Source organism: Symsagittifera roscoffensis, chromosome 6, assembly GCF_963678635.1.
Source record: "Symsagittifera roscoffensis chromosome 6, txSymRosc1.1, whole genome shotgun sequence".
Classification (NCBI taxonomy): domain Eukaryota; kingdom Metazoa; phylum Xenacoelomorpha; order Acoela; family Convolutidae; genus Symsagittifera; species Symsagittifera roscoffensis.
The window spans coordinates 44,948,040-44,967,591 of NC_087067.1; the positions used below are offsets into that span (position 1 = coordinate 44,948,040).

At 34.2% G+C, this 19,552-nt stretch overlaps 2 protein-coding genes across 2 annotated transcripts; one reads left to right on the forward strand and one right to left on the reverse strand.

The window, feature by feature from the left end:
* Positions 1–288: 288 nt before the first annotated feature.
* On the forward strand, positions 289–10,607 carry LOC134848401 (phosphatidylinositol transfer protein 1-like). Its single transcript, XM_063865831.1, has 9 exons — positions 289–659; positions 963–993; positions 5,510–5,652; positions 5,967–6,066; positions 6,133–6,204; positions 6,354–6,431; positions 8,484–8,663; positions 9,954–10,076; positions 10,394–10,607. The coding sequence occupies exons 1-9, from the start codon at positions 643–645 to the stop codon at positions 10,430–10,432; spliced, it is 783 nt and encodes a 260-aa protein (XP_063721901.1). The 5' UTR covers positions 289–642; the 3' UTR covers positions 10,433–10,607.
* Positions 10,608–17,091: 6,484 nt separating this feature from the next.
* Positions 17,092–19,433, reverse strand: LOC134847726 (sodium-independent sulfate anion transporter-like). Its single transcript, XM_063864918.1, has one exon. It carries the CDS (start codon positions 19,266–19,268, stop codon positions 17,235–17,237), a length of 2,034 nt encoding a protein of 677 aa, XP_063720988.1. The 5' UTR covers positions 19,269–19,433; the 3' UTR covers positions 17,092–17,234.
* Between the last annotated feature and the right edge of the window lie 119 nt (positions 19,434–19,552).

The following is a 19,552-nucleotide window of genomic DNA, read 5'->3' on the forward strand; positions in this document are numbered from 1 at the left end:
TTTTGCTCTAAAGTTAATTTAATTTTCTAACATTTTTTTTCATTTTTTTTATTTCCATTTCATTTTTATTCGCTAGCTGGCAATACTGAGCTTGCATTGTATTGCAAGTGATGCGAAGCTCCGCTTCACCTCTGTGTTATAATTAAAACACCAAATTATCTTCATTTTACTGTTGAACTTTTTGATTGTAGCTTTTCAACGATCGGTTAGCTTTTACATGCGAAGGGTTACTCGTAGTCTCTGTGAAATCATTTTCTTCACCAATTATAAAATTACAAACCATTAAAGCCAATGCGCTGACGTACAGAAGTGGTTTTCATGACTGAACAAACTTATATTTTTCGGTTTTACGTTTCTTAATGAAAAGTATTGTAGTAACTACACTGAGAAAATAAACCAAATTGATCAGCTCGGCTGAAGTATGATTTGGCGTTTTTGTTATTAATTTAGTACACTTATTTTCCACTTGTGAACTGAGCAAAATATGAGATGAGAAAATAAAAACCTAAAATACCTGAGTTGTATTTTTATCAGCCTTGGTTTTCGATTCCACCTTGTTTCGCGCTCGATAATCTATTGGTTATTCTTAAAAATTATTTAAAAAATTTAAATTCTTTACTTTTATAAGAAATTGGCGCCACAATGTACTACATAGAATAGTGAGTTAATATATATAATTTTTCTTGTTTTTACTTCTTAACTTTGAGTGAGCACGGTTGCGCCATGAAAATCGAAAACGTTTTTGCCTGAATTTTATGGTGAATTAATAAAAATTTCATTGCACAAATAACTGATTGAAAAGTAAATGCAAGATGGTTTTATGTTTTCAAGAATCACCGGGATTTAGGGGGAGGGAATCTAGTTTTTGGAACCTTTTTGAAAAAAAACTATAATCTATCTATTGTGAAGAAAAGTTAACGAATTTCAGTCGACGAGTTTTCAAGAGTTCGGTTTGTTTTCAGTGTCATCGCTCTGCCATTCAGCCTTGATCAGGTAACGATCAGTGACTAATTCTGATTGTTGTCGTGTATACTAAATAAAACATACTTAATCAAGTTATCAGAAACAGGCCAGTTCGCATGCCGTTTGCATTGCATATCCCAAATTGTATTTTCAAAAACGTGTCGGTATGGAGGAATAGTGTGGGAAAACTCAAGTTAGCTTCAAAATTAAGCAAAATACTACACATTTGCTGATATAAATACCCCCCCCCCCCTTTGCCCGCTAAGGTTTATGCAACTTATAGCAACCAAATGGCCTTGTCCTTCAGATTGACGGTCTTTTTATGAGATCATTTCCAGAACTGATCTCTTGCATAATCTGAAGTTAACATAAAAATTGGTGGGTCAAATTGAGGTGCATTCCATTTTTTCCATTTTGAAGGTGCGAGCTGAACAAATACACTAAAAATTACTAAAGTAAAGTAAACTACGCGAACTGTTTTGAAGACAATAATGATCGTTCAAAAACGTGTGATGTGCCAATTGGGGTGAACTAACTTCTAATTTAACAAAAAAATTTATGACACTAAAAGGCCAGTGCCAACTGAGATAACACATGATCTTTTAAGATTTCCCCCGGGAACCCTTATTAGGTTTTTTCCGTTTTTGAAGCAATGACTGAAGCATTATCGTTTGAACAAACCGAAATTATGATTTTTTCTGATAAAACATTTGAGAAAAATGGTGTCTTTAATATTGTTGAATTTGAATTTGGACTTTGAATTCAATTATCCAAAAAAATTACACTAATACAGAAATTAACTGAATTTATTTATTCTCTGGAAAAGTTGTTGAAAAAGCCTTTCAGCTCATCGCCAACCGCCCCGGAAAGATGAAACAAAAGGACACGTAGAATGGTAGGCTACTGATCGTGGTGTATTACCCTTGCGATAAGCAAGGTTGCTCAACCGGGTATATTGATTTTTTTCCTTAAATAACTTTGTTCGCAGGATAACTAAAAATGGTGTAATCTCCATTTCTACAATTTCGTCAACTAACCGACAAAATTTGAACATTTGCATTTTGAAAACCCCGTTTCATGCGACGTTTTTTTGTTGGTTGTAATTTGTGGCTCCGATTTCAGTATATCGGTTTCGTACAGTTTTTTCAGCCTAAAAACTTCATAAGTTCAAGTCGTTGGACGAGCAAACATTTTTCAGTTTTTATTTTTTTGTATGATTTTTTCCGGCTCAAAGTATGTCATGTCGCCTATTGTCGGCTTTGTTACGGCTTTCTTAATTTGATTATGACGCTCAAGGATAATTAAATAGTCTCACCTGGCATACTTGAGTTGTATTGCAAGTGATGCGAAGCTTCATTTTGCATCTGTGTTTGAAATTCCTTCGTAATTCGTAGTAAGGCATTGGTAAGTAGCAAACGGCGAGTGGCATACAAAAAATGTAATAAAAGCTATTATTGTTGACTGAAGATAATTTGATCTTCAAAAAAAATCAGATCAGGCCTCTTCTAGAGCCAATCATAGACTTCGTTTTTGTTCACGTTTCGCAAACTTTTGACTTTACAGGCGGGTTTGGTATTGAGAAAGTTGAACTTTTTAGTTTTCATCTGTTATAATTTTTTTCGGCTTTACAACTAGGTTAATAAAATCAGTTAAATCACATATGATGCTGCTATGAACCTGACTGGCTCAAGTTCATGAAAATTCAAATATAACTACTGGGTGGTTAGTAGTTTCTACAGGGTTGTATCAGGCAGGACTTGCAACTTTTAAAAAAAAAATTACACAATCAGTTTTTTTTGGCTCAACTGGTGTCTGATCAAAGATTTTCGGCCTTGTTTTCGCTTGGTAAGTTTTTTTCAATTGCTAGTTTGAACTTCAAATATCCTGCTTGAGATGTTTGCCCAACTCTTGTTTGTGGTCTCAATGGAGGTTACGGGTAGTGAGAAACTCTCCTGCATTTGAGGCCTCTCACAAATTTTTCACGCAAAAAGTTATTGTCCTCCGAAAAGTCAATTTCTTGATGTTTTGAGCGTTTTTTTTCTAAATTTTGACTTAATTTGAGATTGTGCGTTCAATTCAAAGAACAGTTTGTCGAAGCTCATTTGCATGCGCGACTACGCCCAAATTACTTTGACGCAAAAATTTATGGCCCTCGAAAGATCAAAAAAAAAATTTGACCGTTTTTGAATTTTTTTTTCGAGAACCACCCTGCCAAACTATGTTTTTTGGCTCAATCGAAAATACAGCTTGGTGAGTCTCTTCTGCATAAGCGCCCAATTTCCGTAAACCAAAAAGCTATGATTCTCGGAAATTTCATTTTTCTGATTTGTTGATAGTTTTTTTGGACTTTTCACGATAACTATCCGAAGTTATCTATAACTATCTATTAGCCATCGATAAGTTTAATCAACACAACAGAATGTTGGAAGCTTACCTTTATATTTTGGTACACCCAGTTTTTTTAAAAAGTTATGGCCTTCAAACAAACGAAAATTTTGAATTTTTGGCCGTTTTTTTGGATTTTTTGTTAATCTACTCGAAAACGAATCTACACTCCAATTTTCAGTTAATTGTTCAATCAAGAAACTTGATTCCGGGAATCTTCTCTAGGTTACCAGAGACGGCCTGCATCTGGCAGAAAAAGTTGCGAATTTCGGAAAGTCAAGTTTTTGAGCTTCGACCGTTTTTTAGAATTGTTTGAATTGTGTCAAAGCTACCCTGTAAAATCTGAGATAGTATAATGTTTTGATTTAATTGAAGGGGGAGTGTAGTGGAGACTGTGTAAACATATCTATATTATGCTAATACGTAAATAGTTACCCTTATCAAGGTCATCGCTCTAGTTAGCGTTTATGTTCACTTATCGCCAGTTGATTATCTTGCTTTTTGATAATGAGCTACGTTGTTATGTGACCACGAGATTACTTCCACAGTCTTGAAACAATTTTTCTTCAAAAAATCATTGAATCAAAAGAATTAATCAACTTTTAAAAACTATCAGAGCGTTTGCTGATTTAATGTGATTCTATGTTAAAGAGCTTGGTTAAAACACATGCTGGCATATCAATTTAAAAATGCTTAATTGAGCCAATTAGCTACTACAGTAATTTAAATTAGACCTATATGTTTTTTTTTCAGGACAGGTCAGTAGATGACAAATTTTTTGAAATATTCATTACTCACAAGGCATTAAAAGTGGGGATCGGTTGATCGACTGCGCTTACATTGAGCACGAGTGATATTACGCGCGTGAGTATCTGTAGGCCAGGTTAATCTAGATTTTTTGAATTGTCTCCAAATAAAATTGACTGTTTCATATATGAGTGAATTTTTGTTGACTTTCTTGCTTTTTTAGCCCAGACTTTTTTAGGCGGAGCCCGATTTGTCGTAATATAAGACTGTCTAATATTGTTCAAAACTAAAATTCAAACTGTTACTTTTTTCCTATTTGTGTTGCAAAAAATTGGTTCCGTAAAAGAACCCAAGAAGTAAAAATTTCCCTTAAAACAACTAGAAAATCTCATGGCTTAACATCTGTTTTGGTAATCGATTTCATCATCTGATCTGTCTCATAGAACTCAGTAGCGACAATGAGTTGTATCTCTAATATACCAACCAAAGTAAATGCTATCAGCAGAACTATTAATTAATAAACTGGTGTACTGCAGCTTGATCTTCGTTCAATCAGATTTCTCTAAGCAGAATATTTTCATTGAAGGCACAATCAATCAAAACAGTGGCTTGATATTTGTTTGCTATTTTCTCGCTTTTTATAAACAAAAATATGCATCCCGCATTGTCAAAACTAAGATTGCAATAAATTATCGCAAGTAAAATCTACAGTTCAGCAATCTAATTTTTTCAATGCTTTAAGTAATGGATTTTTATTTGCTATTACAATCCATTGCAAGGGGCCTAGGAAATTAGACGATAAGCAAATTAGACGGATACTACAAAAACGAAATTAGACGGAATTTTTTTTTACAGATCTGGCATTTTAGACGAAAAAGCTATGAAAAGGAAAGGGCCAACAAAATTTTTTCTTAAGAGTCAAGTTTCACAAATACAAAAAGAACATAAAATGTCAATACGTATCAAAACAATTAGTTCAAATGCACATACAATGTCAAATCTGAATCTTACAGGAGAGTTTTGAATTGAATAAATTATTCATGATTGACTTGTAAAGTTTTTGGCCACCGAAATTGAACTGTTGTCTACAAACAATTTTATTTTTCTAACGCAATTTGTGTGCAAACAAAGTTAATTTCTCTCACTTTCGTCTATTTTCTCACAATTGCAGTTTTGCAAAACCGTCTAATTTCTTTTTAAGTACCTCCGTCTAATTTGCTTATCGTCTAATTTATCAACCCCCCCATTGCAATTTATAATTATTTTAATCAATTCGATAGCCACAACAGCCACATACAATCGACTTTTGACTACTAAATCTGTACAAAAATCGATTATAATCGATTGTAATCTTAGTTTTGCCTATGCGGGATCTCTCTAAATATGATACTTGGAGTTATGTGTTTGTTTTTAGTACCGAGTGGGTTATTTGTGGTCTCAGCTGCAGTTCAGCAAACAAGAGACGGGTGGGGGCAGTGGGGTGGAGTTTGTGGAGCAGAGGATCCTCACTGATCCAGAACCGGGCAAATTCACCCATCGCATTTACTACCTCGAAAAGTACACATCAATTCTAGAAAAAGTGTTACACCCATAATGTTTTCGTAGTTTTTTCTGCGGCCAAGTCGAGCGACGATACTTGCAGTCAGTCTAACCAGTAAACGCATTTCTAACCAGTAAATTTAGAAGTATTATTTAACTGCTTCATCAACTTCCCACTTTTGGTTACAGTCCACCATCAACTTAAGTGTCAAGTTTTTTGAAGTATGTTAATTGATTGGATCCTGTTCCTAAATCCGCCTCCTTTGTTCTTTTGATTTCTTCAAAAATTCAAGATCTGTTTTTATATTTATTGAATTTTGTTAACTTTTCAGAAAATTTCCTAAAATCGTGACTTCAATCTTGCCAAACAAATACTTCAGAGTGACAGAAAAGTCAGAGTCATTTCGAAATTTCACTGAGTCGAAGTATTCGGTGAGTACTGACGTAGTCTATATCTTAATTTAATTACCAAAATTTTTTTCATTTTCTCTTTTTTAGCATGACAGCATATCAGATGAGAAGTTTTCAATAACATTAACTTCAACGTCAGCCGAATCACATAAGCAAAATGTAATTTTTCAGCAATTATCTATTTTCAGTTAAAATTCAATGCATATATGCAAATAAAATAGTGAGTCACAAATGACTTTATCAATTTTAAACCAAATTATTATTTAAAAATAACAGTTTAATTATAGTTTTTTTTATCATTTATACAGATTTTCAATTTGACAGAAGAACAGCTGAAGTCACGAAAATCGATCTTCGTAGACATCACGAAATGCTTCGACGAAAAAGTGAGTTCTAATTCTCTCTCAGTTCTGTTTCAGTCAAAATGTAAACGTACATAGGTATTCGGTAGAATAAATTGACGGGAGGTCGGTTGGCTTTTTTCTATCAATCATCTTGATTTTCGTAATGGGCTAACTTGGGTAAATAGCAAACCTGATTTTTTTTGGAAATCGTATTTTGATTACTTTTCGATAGTTTGAATGAAAAATATTTTTTTTGTCGGGGCTCGTCCCACTTTTCTCAAAATTACCGTACATTGTGTCTCCGAGGTAGTTTTCAAAGTAAAATTAAGGATTAAAAAGCCAAATAAATAGTAGCAAAGGTAGTTTTGAAAAATTTAGAAGACCAAAATGAGGAATGGTGGAGTTGTTTTGTTACTACGGATCGGAATGCATATCAGTTTTGACCACTAGCCAGAAATGCTAATTTGAGGCAGGAGCAGGCATTTCTTGTTTCAAAAGTTTTCAAAAAGTGCTCCAACATTTTCTTTATGAAGTTCTGAATAGTTTTTTGTGAAGGCTTCAAAGTCAACCAATCGACAAAAATTTAGGGCTCTTTTCCAGTTCCCCCCTTTCAAAATACCGAGTTTTATGTTTGTTTTACGTGTTATTACGGCTAAATGCGTGATGTTACGCTGTCAAGTATGAAGAACAAATCTGTTCACAGTTCTCGATTTGTTCAGCACGCCAAATTTCATTGCACTATGACAACGTTAAATAAGCTTTTCAAAATTGAATTTGAAAGGGGGGAACTGGAAAAGAGCCAAATTTAGCAGGAGTTATAATGTCGGAATATACAATTTTTTCGAGTATACTTTTTGAAAAAAAAAATCACTTGATTCACTGGGCAGCACGTGCACTCTATTCACGTGCTGACGTACTAAAATTCATCAAAGTTTAATTTATACTACCCGACTGCAGCCAATTCAATACATTTTAGGAAGTTTTATCTGTACTCTTGCTCTTGATATTGATAATAAATTTAAATTTCCTGGCTTCTCTGGCACAGTTGGCCTAGAGGTATCACGGAATTTTTGTAATTTTTTTAAATTTGAATTTGTTAAGTTTGGTACAATTATTCGGTACATCTTTGGTTTTATAAATTTTTGAGCTAACTTTAAATTTATTAGAGACAAATATGGAAGTTTTTATAATTGAATTTTTTCTAAAACTTGTCAATTTTTTGTATGACTAAATGGCATTCGTTTCATTTTGCCTGCTTGCTTGCAATGCTTTGTTAATGTGGTATTGAAATTGATGCAAAGCTTTGCTTCGCATTTGTGTAAAAACGTAAAAATTGTCTTTTTTGTTTTCCGAAATTAACTTTACTTCTTCACTTCATTCATATACTTTACTTCAAAGTTTTCTTGACGCCCGGGTCGAGATCCCGCTCAAAAACCGCTCAAGATATGAGCGGTTTGAGCGGTTTTTCAGCAAGATTTGAGCGGTTTGGGCGGTTTTTTTGGAAAAACCGCTCAAATCTTGCTTAAAAAACCGCTCAAAAACCGCTCATTTCTTGCGGTGATTTTTGAACGGTTTTTCAAGCAAGATTTGAGCGGTTTTAGAGCGGTTTTTGAGCGGTCTTATAAATAAAACCGATTAAAACCAACAAAAAGGCCTGGAAAGGTAATGTGACCCCGGGTTGACATCCCTAAACCGAAAATGCTTATTTTAAATTTCCCCACACCGAAAAAGCTTATCATACAATTGCCTGCATCAAATGTATGGAAAAATGTTAATCATACAATTTTCATACAATTTCAAAAAACCATTGAAAAAAGATTCAATCTAGTTTCTCCGGCTATTTGAACCAAATACAACAGTCTGGTGATGAAAAATAACTACGTTTATTCGAACGTAGGCTGCTAAGTTTTGCACTACCAAAATTCCCAATTTAAGGTTTCATGGAAAATAAAACAATTGGATTACGTAATTGATTCTTTGTGTGGTGAGGGGAACGAGTGATCAAAGGTTTACAAAATCAAGTTGCGAAATCACTGCAAGTTAAACTCATGCACTTTCATTTTTATCTCGTATCAAAACTCCTCTTTTGAGCAGGATTACGAAGAGAGCGGTGACCCGACCAAGTTCGTCTCCGAGAGATTGAAGTTCGGACCCCTGCGAGGTTCTGATTGGGTCAGAGAGACAGACTGTCCCAATGTTCTTTATATCCACAAGATGTACTCTATCAATGTCGCCATGCCGGGTATAGGGCACGCAAAGCCAAAGATAATTGAGGTGAGTTTGACATTTATTAATAGCTCATTAACAGCGATCGGATTTAGATGTCAAATTCAACCTCGAAATATGTATGTCAGTTAAAGGATCGACAGAAAACTGAGTCATTTGCGCATATGAATATTTGTAAAAAAAAAATAGATTTTTGATGCATCCATGATGAAGTTTTTTTTGACGGGAAGATTTCTCAACTAGTTCGCAAAATTTTTCAATTGCTCTTCTACATTTCATAATTTTCAATTGATCTCATTTCGTGGTAAGCTTCTTACTTTTATCTCAGAATGTTCAATTAATCACAAAGCATAGACTTTTTATTTGAAAATTAAATTCAACTATGTCAAAACCTAAAACGCGCAATTTTGATTCTTTTTTTAAGAATATTCTGTCAATCCTGCTTAAAACAGTGAATAATTTCAATTTATGGACTCCGCTTAATCGTTTTTTTACGCAACGCAGTAGTTTTGTAAATTTTTGGCCGGAAATTATTTCTGAATTGTTTAAAAAAGAGTTTTCTTTACATATTTCATGCCCAATCTCCAAAATTTTGTCAAGAATTTTGAGATCTTTCAAAGATATCAAAAATTGACAAACCTGGGGTAGATGAATAATCAGGACAAGATGAAGTTTTTTTCACCATTTGCAAAAACTTAACCTCAATTCCAAGTTTGATGAGTGTCTGTAGCCAAAAACTTCTCTCATCTCGGTAATTGATTTTTTTTCACAGCAGCGAAGATCCCAATGTTTAATGATACAATTAATTCGATTAGTAATTTTAGCAATAGCGTGCTGAGGAGTTAGGGGTATAAAGTAGTAGACCATTCATTTGAATTTTTTGCAAAGGGTCATTTTGGTACTATTTCATTCACAACATACAACCAATCGGCCCCCATACGCACGTATTTTGCTCAGGGAAGGTTAAACTCAATCTTTTGGTTTGAAAAATTTTAAAAATATCAAAAATGCCATTTTACACAAAAAAAATTGCTTGCGGCGGAAAAAAAACGGATTTTTAAAGCTCGCCCTCCTCCATTTTCCCTCGCCGAGAAAACTTTGTAAAAACAGGCCAAAAAATGCTTTCTTTTGGCGCGTGCTACCCGCTCAAATACAGTGCCACTATACTAATTGACTTTACATTGACTCGGAAGTTTTTGACAGTTGATCAAATCCCTGAGAGAGAAATAACCACTCCCCCCCCCCCCCCCCCCCCCACCCTCCTCTAAATTTCTTACCGCCTCTCCACATGATTTGCATCCATTTGTAATTGCGTGTTGTGCGCGTTGTGTTGTCTAGACGTTGACGCGGATGATGTACAAGTTCTACCGACAGATGTTCTGCTGGACTGACGAGTGGCTGCATTACTCCATGCAGGACGTGGAAGAGCTGGAGAGAGTGGTCAAGATAGAACTCAAAAAAGTAGTGTCTTTCATGTTTTTTCATTTTTATTAGAATTTTTTTCATGAGTTGTCTCGCTAAATTGTCATGAAATTTGATGTGTTACTAAATTATTCAATGCTGGAGACGGTGGCTACGAAAGATCTCGGCGTTATTTTCTATGTTTTTTTTTTACAATTTTTCTTCGTTCAATTGTCATGATAATTGAGATGCAACCTAATTATTCAACTGCAAATACAATTAGTCTCCCTATAATTTAAGATCCAATTCAACAGTGATGGACTAAAATCATATCAACAATGGCGAATTGTATAAAAAGTAGAGCATTGATTTTTCAGTTGCGGAGTGACAAAGAAGCGAGAGGAATTTCATCTTGACGAAGGGAGACGAAGACTCTCTGATTTTGCATTGACTCGGTTTAATGTTTCTGAGCTCTGAGAACTTCTTGCACTAATTCTAAATCAAACTCTCTGATGTTATTAGACGTGAAAAATTGCACCTATTGAACTACCATCAAACCTGAAAAGTTTGAAAAAAATAATCAAGGTCCATATTGCCAAAAACTTCAGTTTTGTTCAGAACACTCAAAAAGTGAAAAAATTATTCTGGACTCAGGTGGTGTTTTTTCAGCGCAGAATCAGGCTCGTCGATAAATCATATGAACAGATTGAGTGATCTCGCATATTGGATTTCTTTTTAACTCGTAATTCTGATTCCAAAAATGCGTTTTTGATTGTTCTCAATATAATAGAAGTTATTTCTGAACTTCAATTTACTTTGAGTTGGCTGTCCAGCCTGAAGTAACTTCTATTATATTCAGAACAGAATCAGAAACACCAACTCAAAGTAAATTGAAATTCAAAAAGTCTCAAACGCAACGAAAACAGTATATTTTTAACCGATCGCAAAAAAACTGGGAATAAAAACTGAAAAATAAAAAAATTAACGATGAATTTTTTTTGCAGTGATTTTTTAAAACCTTGCGTTTTTGAATTGAAAAATGTGTATGCAAAGGTTTTAAAAAAAACTATATTTTTACTCCCATGGGTTATATAAAATAAAAAAAACGAACTATTTGGCGTCCGGTAATGCAATCATACGTGAACGGCGAATTGAATCATTCCAAAAGGAATTGAGGCTAACATTTTGGTTTAGTTATTGCGTTACCAGACGCCAAATCGATTGTTTTTTTTTATTTTACTTGACGCATTCGGCACGAACAAAATTGATATATTTTTCTTTGAAGATTTTATTTTCTACACATTTTTCAAACCAAAAGACTTTTCATCGCTGTAAAAGAGTAAATAAATAATTCAGGGCTCTTGCTAGATACGAGCAGTCTCGCTCAACTTTGTAATTAATATTTTGCCAGTAAAGGCAAGCTTGTGCAAAAGCGAGCGCAAGTATAAAAGCACTTAAGGGGAAAATTTATTTTTGATTTCGGAGTCATTTTTCGAATTTATACGAATTAAAATGATTTTCTTTTCATTACACAAAAAATTTTCTTAGCACGGTTTTTATTTGTTAGTGAAATTTTGAACCACGGCTTACACTTTGTTAATTTTGCGGGGGAAACCGCAATATACCAATGATCTAACCACAATGCACATACCGATTTAACTTTTTTGTTAAATCGTTAATCATGACGACAAATATTTTGGGTTTACATATTTAGCAGTCTAGAACGCTCGTATTATTACGAAGCGAAGTGGAAATTAAGTTGTTAATACTTGAGCACTGTTTAAGAACTGATGAAATATTTCGTAAACTGTAACACTCTTTTCGATTCAAAACGTCTTCCTCTAACTTACGTTGGAGGAGCAATGTTATCTTGTGACAAATTCGTTTTCGAATATAAATTACAGTTTTATTTATTTAGGCAAATGATGAGAAGCATTTTTAATGATTACTCCTGACTGAATACTGAATAAGACCGAATTATTTTTGAGTTACTTTCCTAGTTTTTTTTCTTTTTCGATTTTTACCTAAATGTGTAAGTACCCTTGCGATAAGCAAGGGTATTGCAACCGCGTACTAGAATTTTTCCCCTAAACAACTTTTTCCACAGAATTCGCACGTTATTTTGTTCGCATGTGTTTTACTGCAAAGGAAAATGTAGTATTTGCATGTAAGGTATGGGCCTTGTATGCCTGTTATGAGTTCCTTCAATAAAGTTTCGGTTTTTTTTCGGCACTTGAGTGTCGGCTTTATTTCCGTCGGCTCATTTTCCGAAGGTTTTTCTTTCAATTTTTTTTGTTGGTTTTTATCAGAATGGTTGAAATCTTACAAAATGTGTTGGACAAAGTTTAATCACATTCGCAGGCCCTTCCTAATAAAAAAGATTCGATTTTTGTTCAGAAATGTTTCAAATTTTTTCATTTTCATTTTCAGTTTGCACAATACATTTGATTTTAACCTTTTGAGCTTTTGTTTGCTCAATCAGCTGTTTTAATTATATTTTTTTGATGTAGGTAATTGAGTTCACGTGTTTTTGCATTTTTTTTTGTTTGTCAAGTTTTTCTACAACAATTGAAAATGTGTTCTCATTGCTTTTTAGCCCGTATTGGTTTGAAAAGTAGCCGCAACAACTGAAAAATGAACGAGAACCAAGCAGGCCTGAAATGCCAGCAAATCAGAATTAATTAGTTTCTGAATTGCTGAAATGTTATCAAATCAAAATTTTTTAATATCAATTTTTTTGATAACTTTGTTTAGAATAGCTTGACGAATTTGTCATTTTTCCTTTTTTTGATCGGTAATTAAAAAACTTTGTTTAATTTTTTCTCACGTTGAGTTAATTTTGAGCTGCTTTTGCACTATATTTTTCTAAAGAATAGTTCAATGTCTTGTCTTTTTCTTTAATATTTGGTAAACTTTAATAAACCATTTTTTTCTGTCAACTTATTGTTCTTGTCTTATCGCATTTTCTTTTTTTTTTGGGAATGAATGTCGAAGTTTTTTTAGCTGTTCAAAATCATTTGATTTTTGTAGCAATGTCTAGTCCTAGTTCTTGTGTTTTCTATATTTCAATAGTTTTTTTCTGATCTATTTATTGTTGAACAAAAAAATAAATTTTAAGTTTTTGAATTGTGGAAATGATTTTCGAAAATGTTTGCGAATTATGTCATTGTCACTAATGTTGTGTTTTTGTTTGAATTGTTTTCAGGTTTTCAGATCACGTTCATGGTGTTTTTTAATTAATTTGTCTAGACTTCTGAAAAATTGAAAAACTTTGTTCGGTATCTATAAGTCTTTTAACTCTGGTTCACTTTTAAATAAGTAATTAGTGGTTTTTGGTTCTTTCATCAATCCAATTTACCAGTGGTTCGATCGCGTGTCTTCGGAAGACATCGATGTATAGCAGGCAGGTTTAAAAAGCAAAATGGACGATGGCTGATTTTGTTGCTGATATATTTTTAAAAAATATATATTTTTACAACAATTTTGTAATCTGATTTTTAATATTTTTTTCTTGAATTACAATTTTTTCATCACAATTTTAAATCTTAAGAAAAATGAGTTTTTCTTCCTCAAATTTTTTTTCGATGATAGGGGAAAAAATTCCGCGCTTTCTGCGAAAAGAAGCAGTTAATAATCAAGACAAAGGGGAAAGAAAGGTTAATAATCAAGACGGGTAAAAAGAAAAAATTTTTATGGTTTTGTTTTACTTTTTAAAAAAGCCAAAAAAAGAACGGTATCATTGGGATTTCTTCAATTTCACTATAAAGGTGTAAAGTTGCTTTCTCAAAAAGGTTTTTGTTTCTATTGGGAGAATTTCTACTGAAAACTTCTCATCAAATTCAAAAAAGTGCACAAGTTTTTGCTGTAATCCCAGTTAATACGCTGGATACAAACGAAGGACCAAAGTAACTACGCAGAAACGAAGTGTATCTTTTTCTCTGTTACGGAAAAAAAAATTTTATAGATGATTGAATCAGAAAATTGTTACCATGGAAAAAACTGAAAACAAACTTTTTTTTAGGAAAAAAAAACAAATTAACTTACTTGAACTGCTTGAAATGCCTCAAGCGGAATTAGACGGATTGAAAGTTGAACAGGGACAGAAATAAAATTTAAAAATTAAAGAGATCTCTACGGCCAAAAACTGATGAGTTAGAAGTTTTCATAGAACGTTTGAAATTTAAACCAACAGTAATTTGTCTCACTTAGACGTGATTATCTGAAAAAAAAAGTCTAAAATCAAACTAGGTTTAAAAGGCTACTAAAGAATGAAGGACTGCTCTCGCTCCAAAAGGGGTAGAGGGGTGGCTCTTTATGTACAAAACTGAGCCAAAACATTTGCAAAATAAGAAACCAAGGACAACTCGATATAAATCATGTCAGGCAGTTTTGCAAATATTCAAATAAAAAAAAACATTCGTACCATATGTCTACATACCAACAAAATCTGTCCAGGGTAAAATTGCTAACAAATTTGAAAACCAGCTTGACAGTATCCTTATTGGCCCGGCAGATGAGCCTAGTGATTGTGGCTAGTTCAACAAAGATTTCTACAAAATTTGAAGTAAAAAAACTAAGTTGGCATAATAATGCAAGGAAGCAACCTCTTCTGGAGAAACCAAAATGAGCCAACAATTGAAAAGTAAGTTTGTGAATCTTCAAACGGAATTTTGTGGCAAAAATATGTGGCGAAAATTGGCGTCTTAAAACAAAAAATTACGATCTGTTTTTCAAATCCAAAAATCTCAATTAAAAAATTAAAACTGACTTATTTGATTATTTTTTCAAAAATTCTGTACAAAAACTTCTCAAGAACTTGAATTCACCAAACAATACAACCGAACACGGCATAAAATAAACAAACGAGACTCTACCGAAAAACTCACCTTTTTTGTACAACACGAGCTACATAAGAACTGGAATGATTTTCATACATCAAAAATAAGTGTAAATCAAACTGCTATGACATCAATTGTGTTTTTGTAAATCACATAAACGAGTTACTTGCTAACCTAATTGAAATAATTTTTGAAGAATGTGTTGAAAAGGAATTTTTTACAAATGCTTAAAAATCGCAAAAATTGTACCAATTTATAAAAGTGAAGGAAAAAAGATCGTGAAAATTTTAGACTAAATTTTTTTTGCCAGTTATTTTGAAACTTTTTAAAGGACTAACTTACAATAGCATGAGCCAGTTTTTTCAAAAATTTGAACGGCTGTCACATAGACGAGTGGGATTTCGGTAAAAACGAAGAACAACAGATGCAATTAAATTACTCAAGAAAAATAGAAAATTTGAAATAAAAAGAGCACATTTTTCAGATTTAAAAAAAAAGCAAATAATATTGTTAATAATTCTATTTTACTTCAAAAACTCGATGACATGGGCTTCCGATGACCTGTAAACAAGATTTTTAAATCGTACTAATCAGATCGTACGCAGTATAAAGAATCCGAAAATACAAATTTTCATTTTTTGAATGTGAAGGTGCAGTACCGCAAGGCTCAACTATAGGTCCATTGCTTTTCATAGTATATGTAAGTGATTTGTCTGTCAACGTAAGCACTAGCCAAATTAACCTACATCTTTATGCGGACAAAACAATCAATAAAACAAGTGAAACATGCCTACAACTAACAAAGGTACATCAAGCAGTCTTGGATGAGGCCAACAAAAAGATGTGCAAAAACAACAAACTGTGCGAAAAAAATAGAAATCAAATTTGGAAAAATTAGTAGCCTGGAAAGACTGTATTTCTTTGAATAACAAAAAAATTGTACAAATGCAATTTTTTAGATAGCTAAGAGAACATATAGACTCAAAAGTTGATTTTTCACGCTTTTTGGAAAAAAAATATCGAACAAATTGATCCAATTTTGCGGAATGCTCCATAAATTGCACAAGTACTTGGAGCCGGTCAAACTGGTCCAGACATATAAAATATACGTTCAACCGACTTCACAATACAGGATATTTTCGTACGCCAATTCAGACATAACATCAATCAAGCCACTTGAGGTTAAATATAAAGAAAAATCGTAATTTTTGTTTCGTTAAAAGAGAAAAAATTTAATAAGGGAACTACGCGTAAAATTTTCAATTTTCTCACTAACAGTTGTTCGCATACCAAATTCTGAAAAGATTAACAAAACTCATTCGGAAGGGCCCGTTTATAAGAGCCGTTTTAGAAGAGCCCGCTGATTCACACGCGCACGCCGTCATCTGAAACTGTTCAAAAAGATTTTTTCTTGATCATCCCGCACACAACCACATGATGAACCTTGAAAAAACACCAAAATCATAAGAGATCTCTTTAAAAAATAAGGCAAGCGTTTAACCTAGTTACAACAGTTTTTCCAATTTGGCCAGAGTTCGTCAAAATAGCAACAAAAATTCAAACGAACTTTTTTAACCATTATTTTCTAAAAATTTTAATCTTGGATAATAGGGCGATTCCCGATTTTTTAATTGTTTAAAAATCCAAGGAAATGACTTCATATAGGTAAATTGTTCCGTTTTTTTTTAGAATGTTTTACATTCGATTTCAGTAACTTGATCAAAAAAATTTGAATTTCGAGCAGCTGCATATTTTGCTGTGCGCGCCTAATGCTAGATTCGCTTTTTTTTTGCTTGCGGCGCTTGAAAACAGACCGTAAGGTCTAATAGCGTGCTCCCAATCTAATTTCAGCCAATAATTTTGCTAAATTTTGTGTCGTATTGCTCACTCTATTTTAATTATTAGGTTTTTTTCAGCAAAATGTATTTGTTGATTGATAATAAAAAAAATAACTTTTTTTGGTCAACATTTGGTCAGCTATTTTTGGTTCATTCAAACATTTCGGTAATATGTGGTCATTTGGTCCATTCAAATATTCTAGTATTTAGTTTGGGGAACTTCTATTTTATCCTGGGACTTCAGTCGCAAGCAAGCTGAGAGTCTTCGTTCAGTAAAATAAATAGCTGTAAAACAGCCAAAAAATGTGTTAGTATTGAACGAAACCAGTAGACGAGGTAAAATAATTTTGCGATCCGAACACACTGTGTTGCTTGTGTAGGATTATTCCTCTTTCATTAATAAATTTTCTACTTTGAAAAAATATTCAATCTGATACATGAGAGGAATACACGTCAAATTCGTAGTATATTTGAAGTCAAAAATCGGGCTGAAATGGAATTTTTGATGTGATTTTTATTTTTTTCATAATCAGTCCAAAAGTCTATGGATACAATGAGCCACATAGGGATGCCATTTCATGGCTGTCCATGAGAGCAGCTGTTCCAGGTCCAGGGCTGAACTTCAACGACATGCTGGCGTATTTAGTTGTCGAAGATTTTTTCTCTTTTCGGTAGCAATCAACTGCTGCTTCGAAACTTTCAAAAACTCTCAGTCTTAAAAGCAAGTTGTCGCCGCTGATAGATTCGAAGAACTTTTTAACGTTCGGCTTCGCTCGAATAAAATAGAAAAAGGTCCCACGTGATTCGTAATACTCCTTTGCTGTCGCTAGTCCATGAAAAACCGAATAATCCATCTGGCATATGTTATGTAGATCTACGACACATAGTTTTGGACTTGGTTTTCCGGCTGAAAACCGTTCGTCAGAGTTGTAATAATCCCATTTCTCCACAAAATAGTCGAGCAAAGCTTCGGCGGCGGGAAAGTTGAGGCCGTGATCGAATCTCACAATCAGCAATCGTCCATTTCTGAACTCTTCGATTTCTGGGTTAGGCTTAGACATTGGGATTAGTACAAAAGCCAGCGAGGAAAATATACCCAAAAGTAAAGCCAGTTCGGGTGAAAAAATCAAAGCCGCCAAAATGGTTATCAAAATCACAGCGAAATCATGCTTTTGAACCCTGAGTGTTCGTTTCACAGTTTGAACGTCGATGCTGAAAATAACCGAGGCGATAATCACAGCCGAAAGGCAAGATTCCGGTATGTATTTCAAACTAGTCGACGCGAACATGACGATCAAAACAACGAAAGCTGACGAAAACAAACCCGAAAGAGGCGTCGCGACGTTGCAATGGGAGTTTACAGCCGTTCGGGATATACTGGCGGCAATAGGGAAGCTCTTGAAAAACGAGGCGGCGACATTTGCGACACCAAACGCGAGAAACTCTTGCGTAACGTCAATTCTATACTCGTTTTTCCGTCCGAATGATTTTGCGACTGCAATCGTGAACAACATGGCGAGCAGTGGCACTGTCACCAAACCGAACTGGGAACTGTGGAACATTTCGTCGAAAGAGAGAGTCTTATTTTTAATTTCGTCCTTAACGAAAAACGGCAGAGGTTGTTTTTTGGTCAAAATTTGACTATCCAGACCACTTTTGACCAATGTCAAGTTAAGAATTTCACCTCCAAAAACGTAGACAATTAAGATTCCAATTGCTAAAACAATGACATTCGACATCAAACTAGAAATCCCCAGCACTTTAAGCCCGAAAATTCGGAAAAAACTGGCATCGTAGTTTTTCTGCTGCCAAATTTTCCTGGTGGCCAAAAACCGCAGGGCAAAGAGAATAATGAGGGAAAAAAGTCCCATTGAGAAATCAGACCAATTGATGCTGTCGATGTATTTGAATATTTGGAACAATTTGACGATACTTCGGTCCGAGCAATCAAATGTCAGTCCTAAGAAATGTTTAGTTTGGCTGATTATTATTGTGAGCGATGTTGCAGAAATGAATGCGCTTAAAACTGTTGGTGAAACGTAGTTCACCAGCGAGCTCATTTGTAGCACACCAAATAGGATCTCGATTACGCCAGTGTAGAATGTTAGGAACCTCGCGTAATCAGGACACCCCATCACAGTGTAGATCTTCATTAGTAAGGCCACGGCAGCTGTAGAGCCAATGTTGAGATCTTTGGCGGTTCCAAGAAAGGCGTAAACAATGTTTCCGATAATCGAGGCACCTAACGGGTACTCCGGGTCTAACCCGGAAATACTTGACAAGGCAATACAGTAAGGCACAGTGGTCAAGGCAACAGTTAGCCCAGCCACCAAATCTCGACTGAACTTATTTAAGCTATAATCCATCACATTGTTGATAATCGGCAGGCGTTTCTTAGGAGACAAAAATTGAAAGTTTGAAGGTAGCATTGAGCGAATTGAGGACAGTGATGATTGGTCGGAGCTGATAGCGCGTTCTGATTGGTGCAGACCAGACCCATGTGATTCAGACTTAGAATTGTGTTCCAAATTTTGAGCCTCGGGGAAATTTATGGACATGGAGGTCGTGGGTTCCATGCTTCTAAACTTCCGAGAAAATAAAAGTTGTTTTGAAATTCAAAAAATTATTCGTCTTTGCGAATGAAGACCTTAAAAGGTTCAGCTAACTGGTGTGCTCTTAAGCAAAAAGATCGAATACAACAATGAAACAAATTTATGAAATTTAACTTGTCCTAATGTTTATTAAACTTCAACCTTTGTGATTTGTTATTTAATATCAGAGCTAAAACTAATAATTTGGTTGACATCGATCGCATTTCATATTTACGCGGTTGTGAAGTTTTTGACCTTCGACTAAAGCA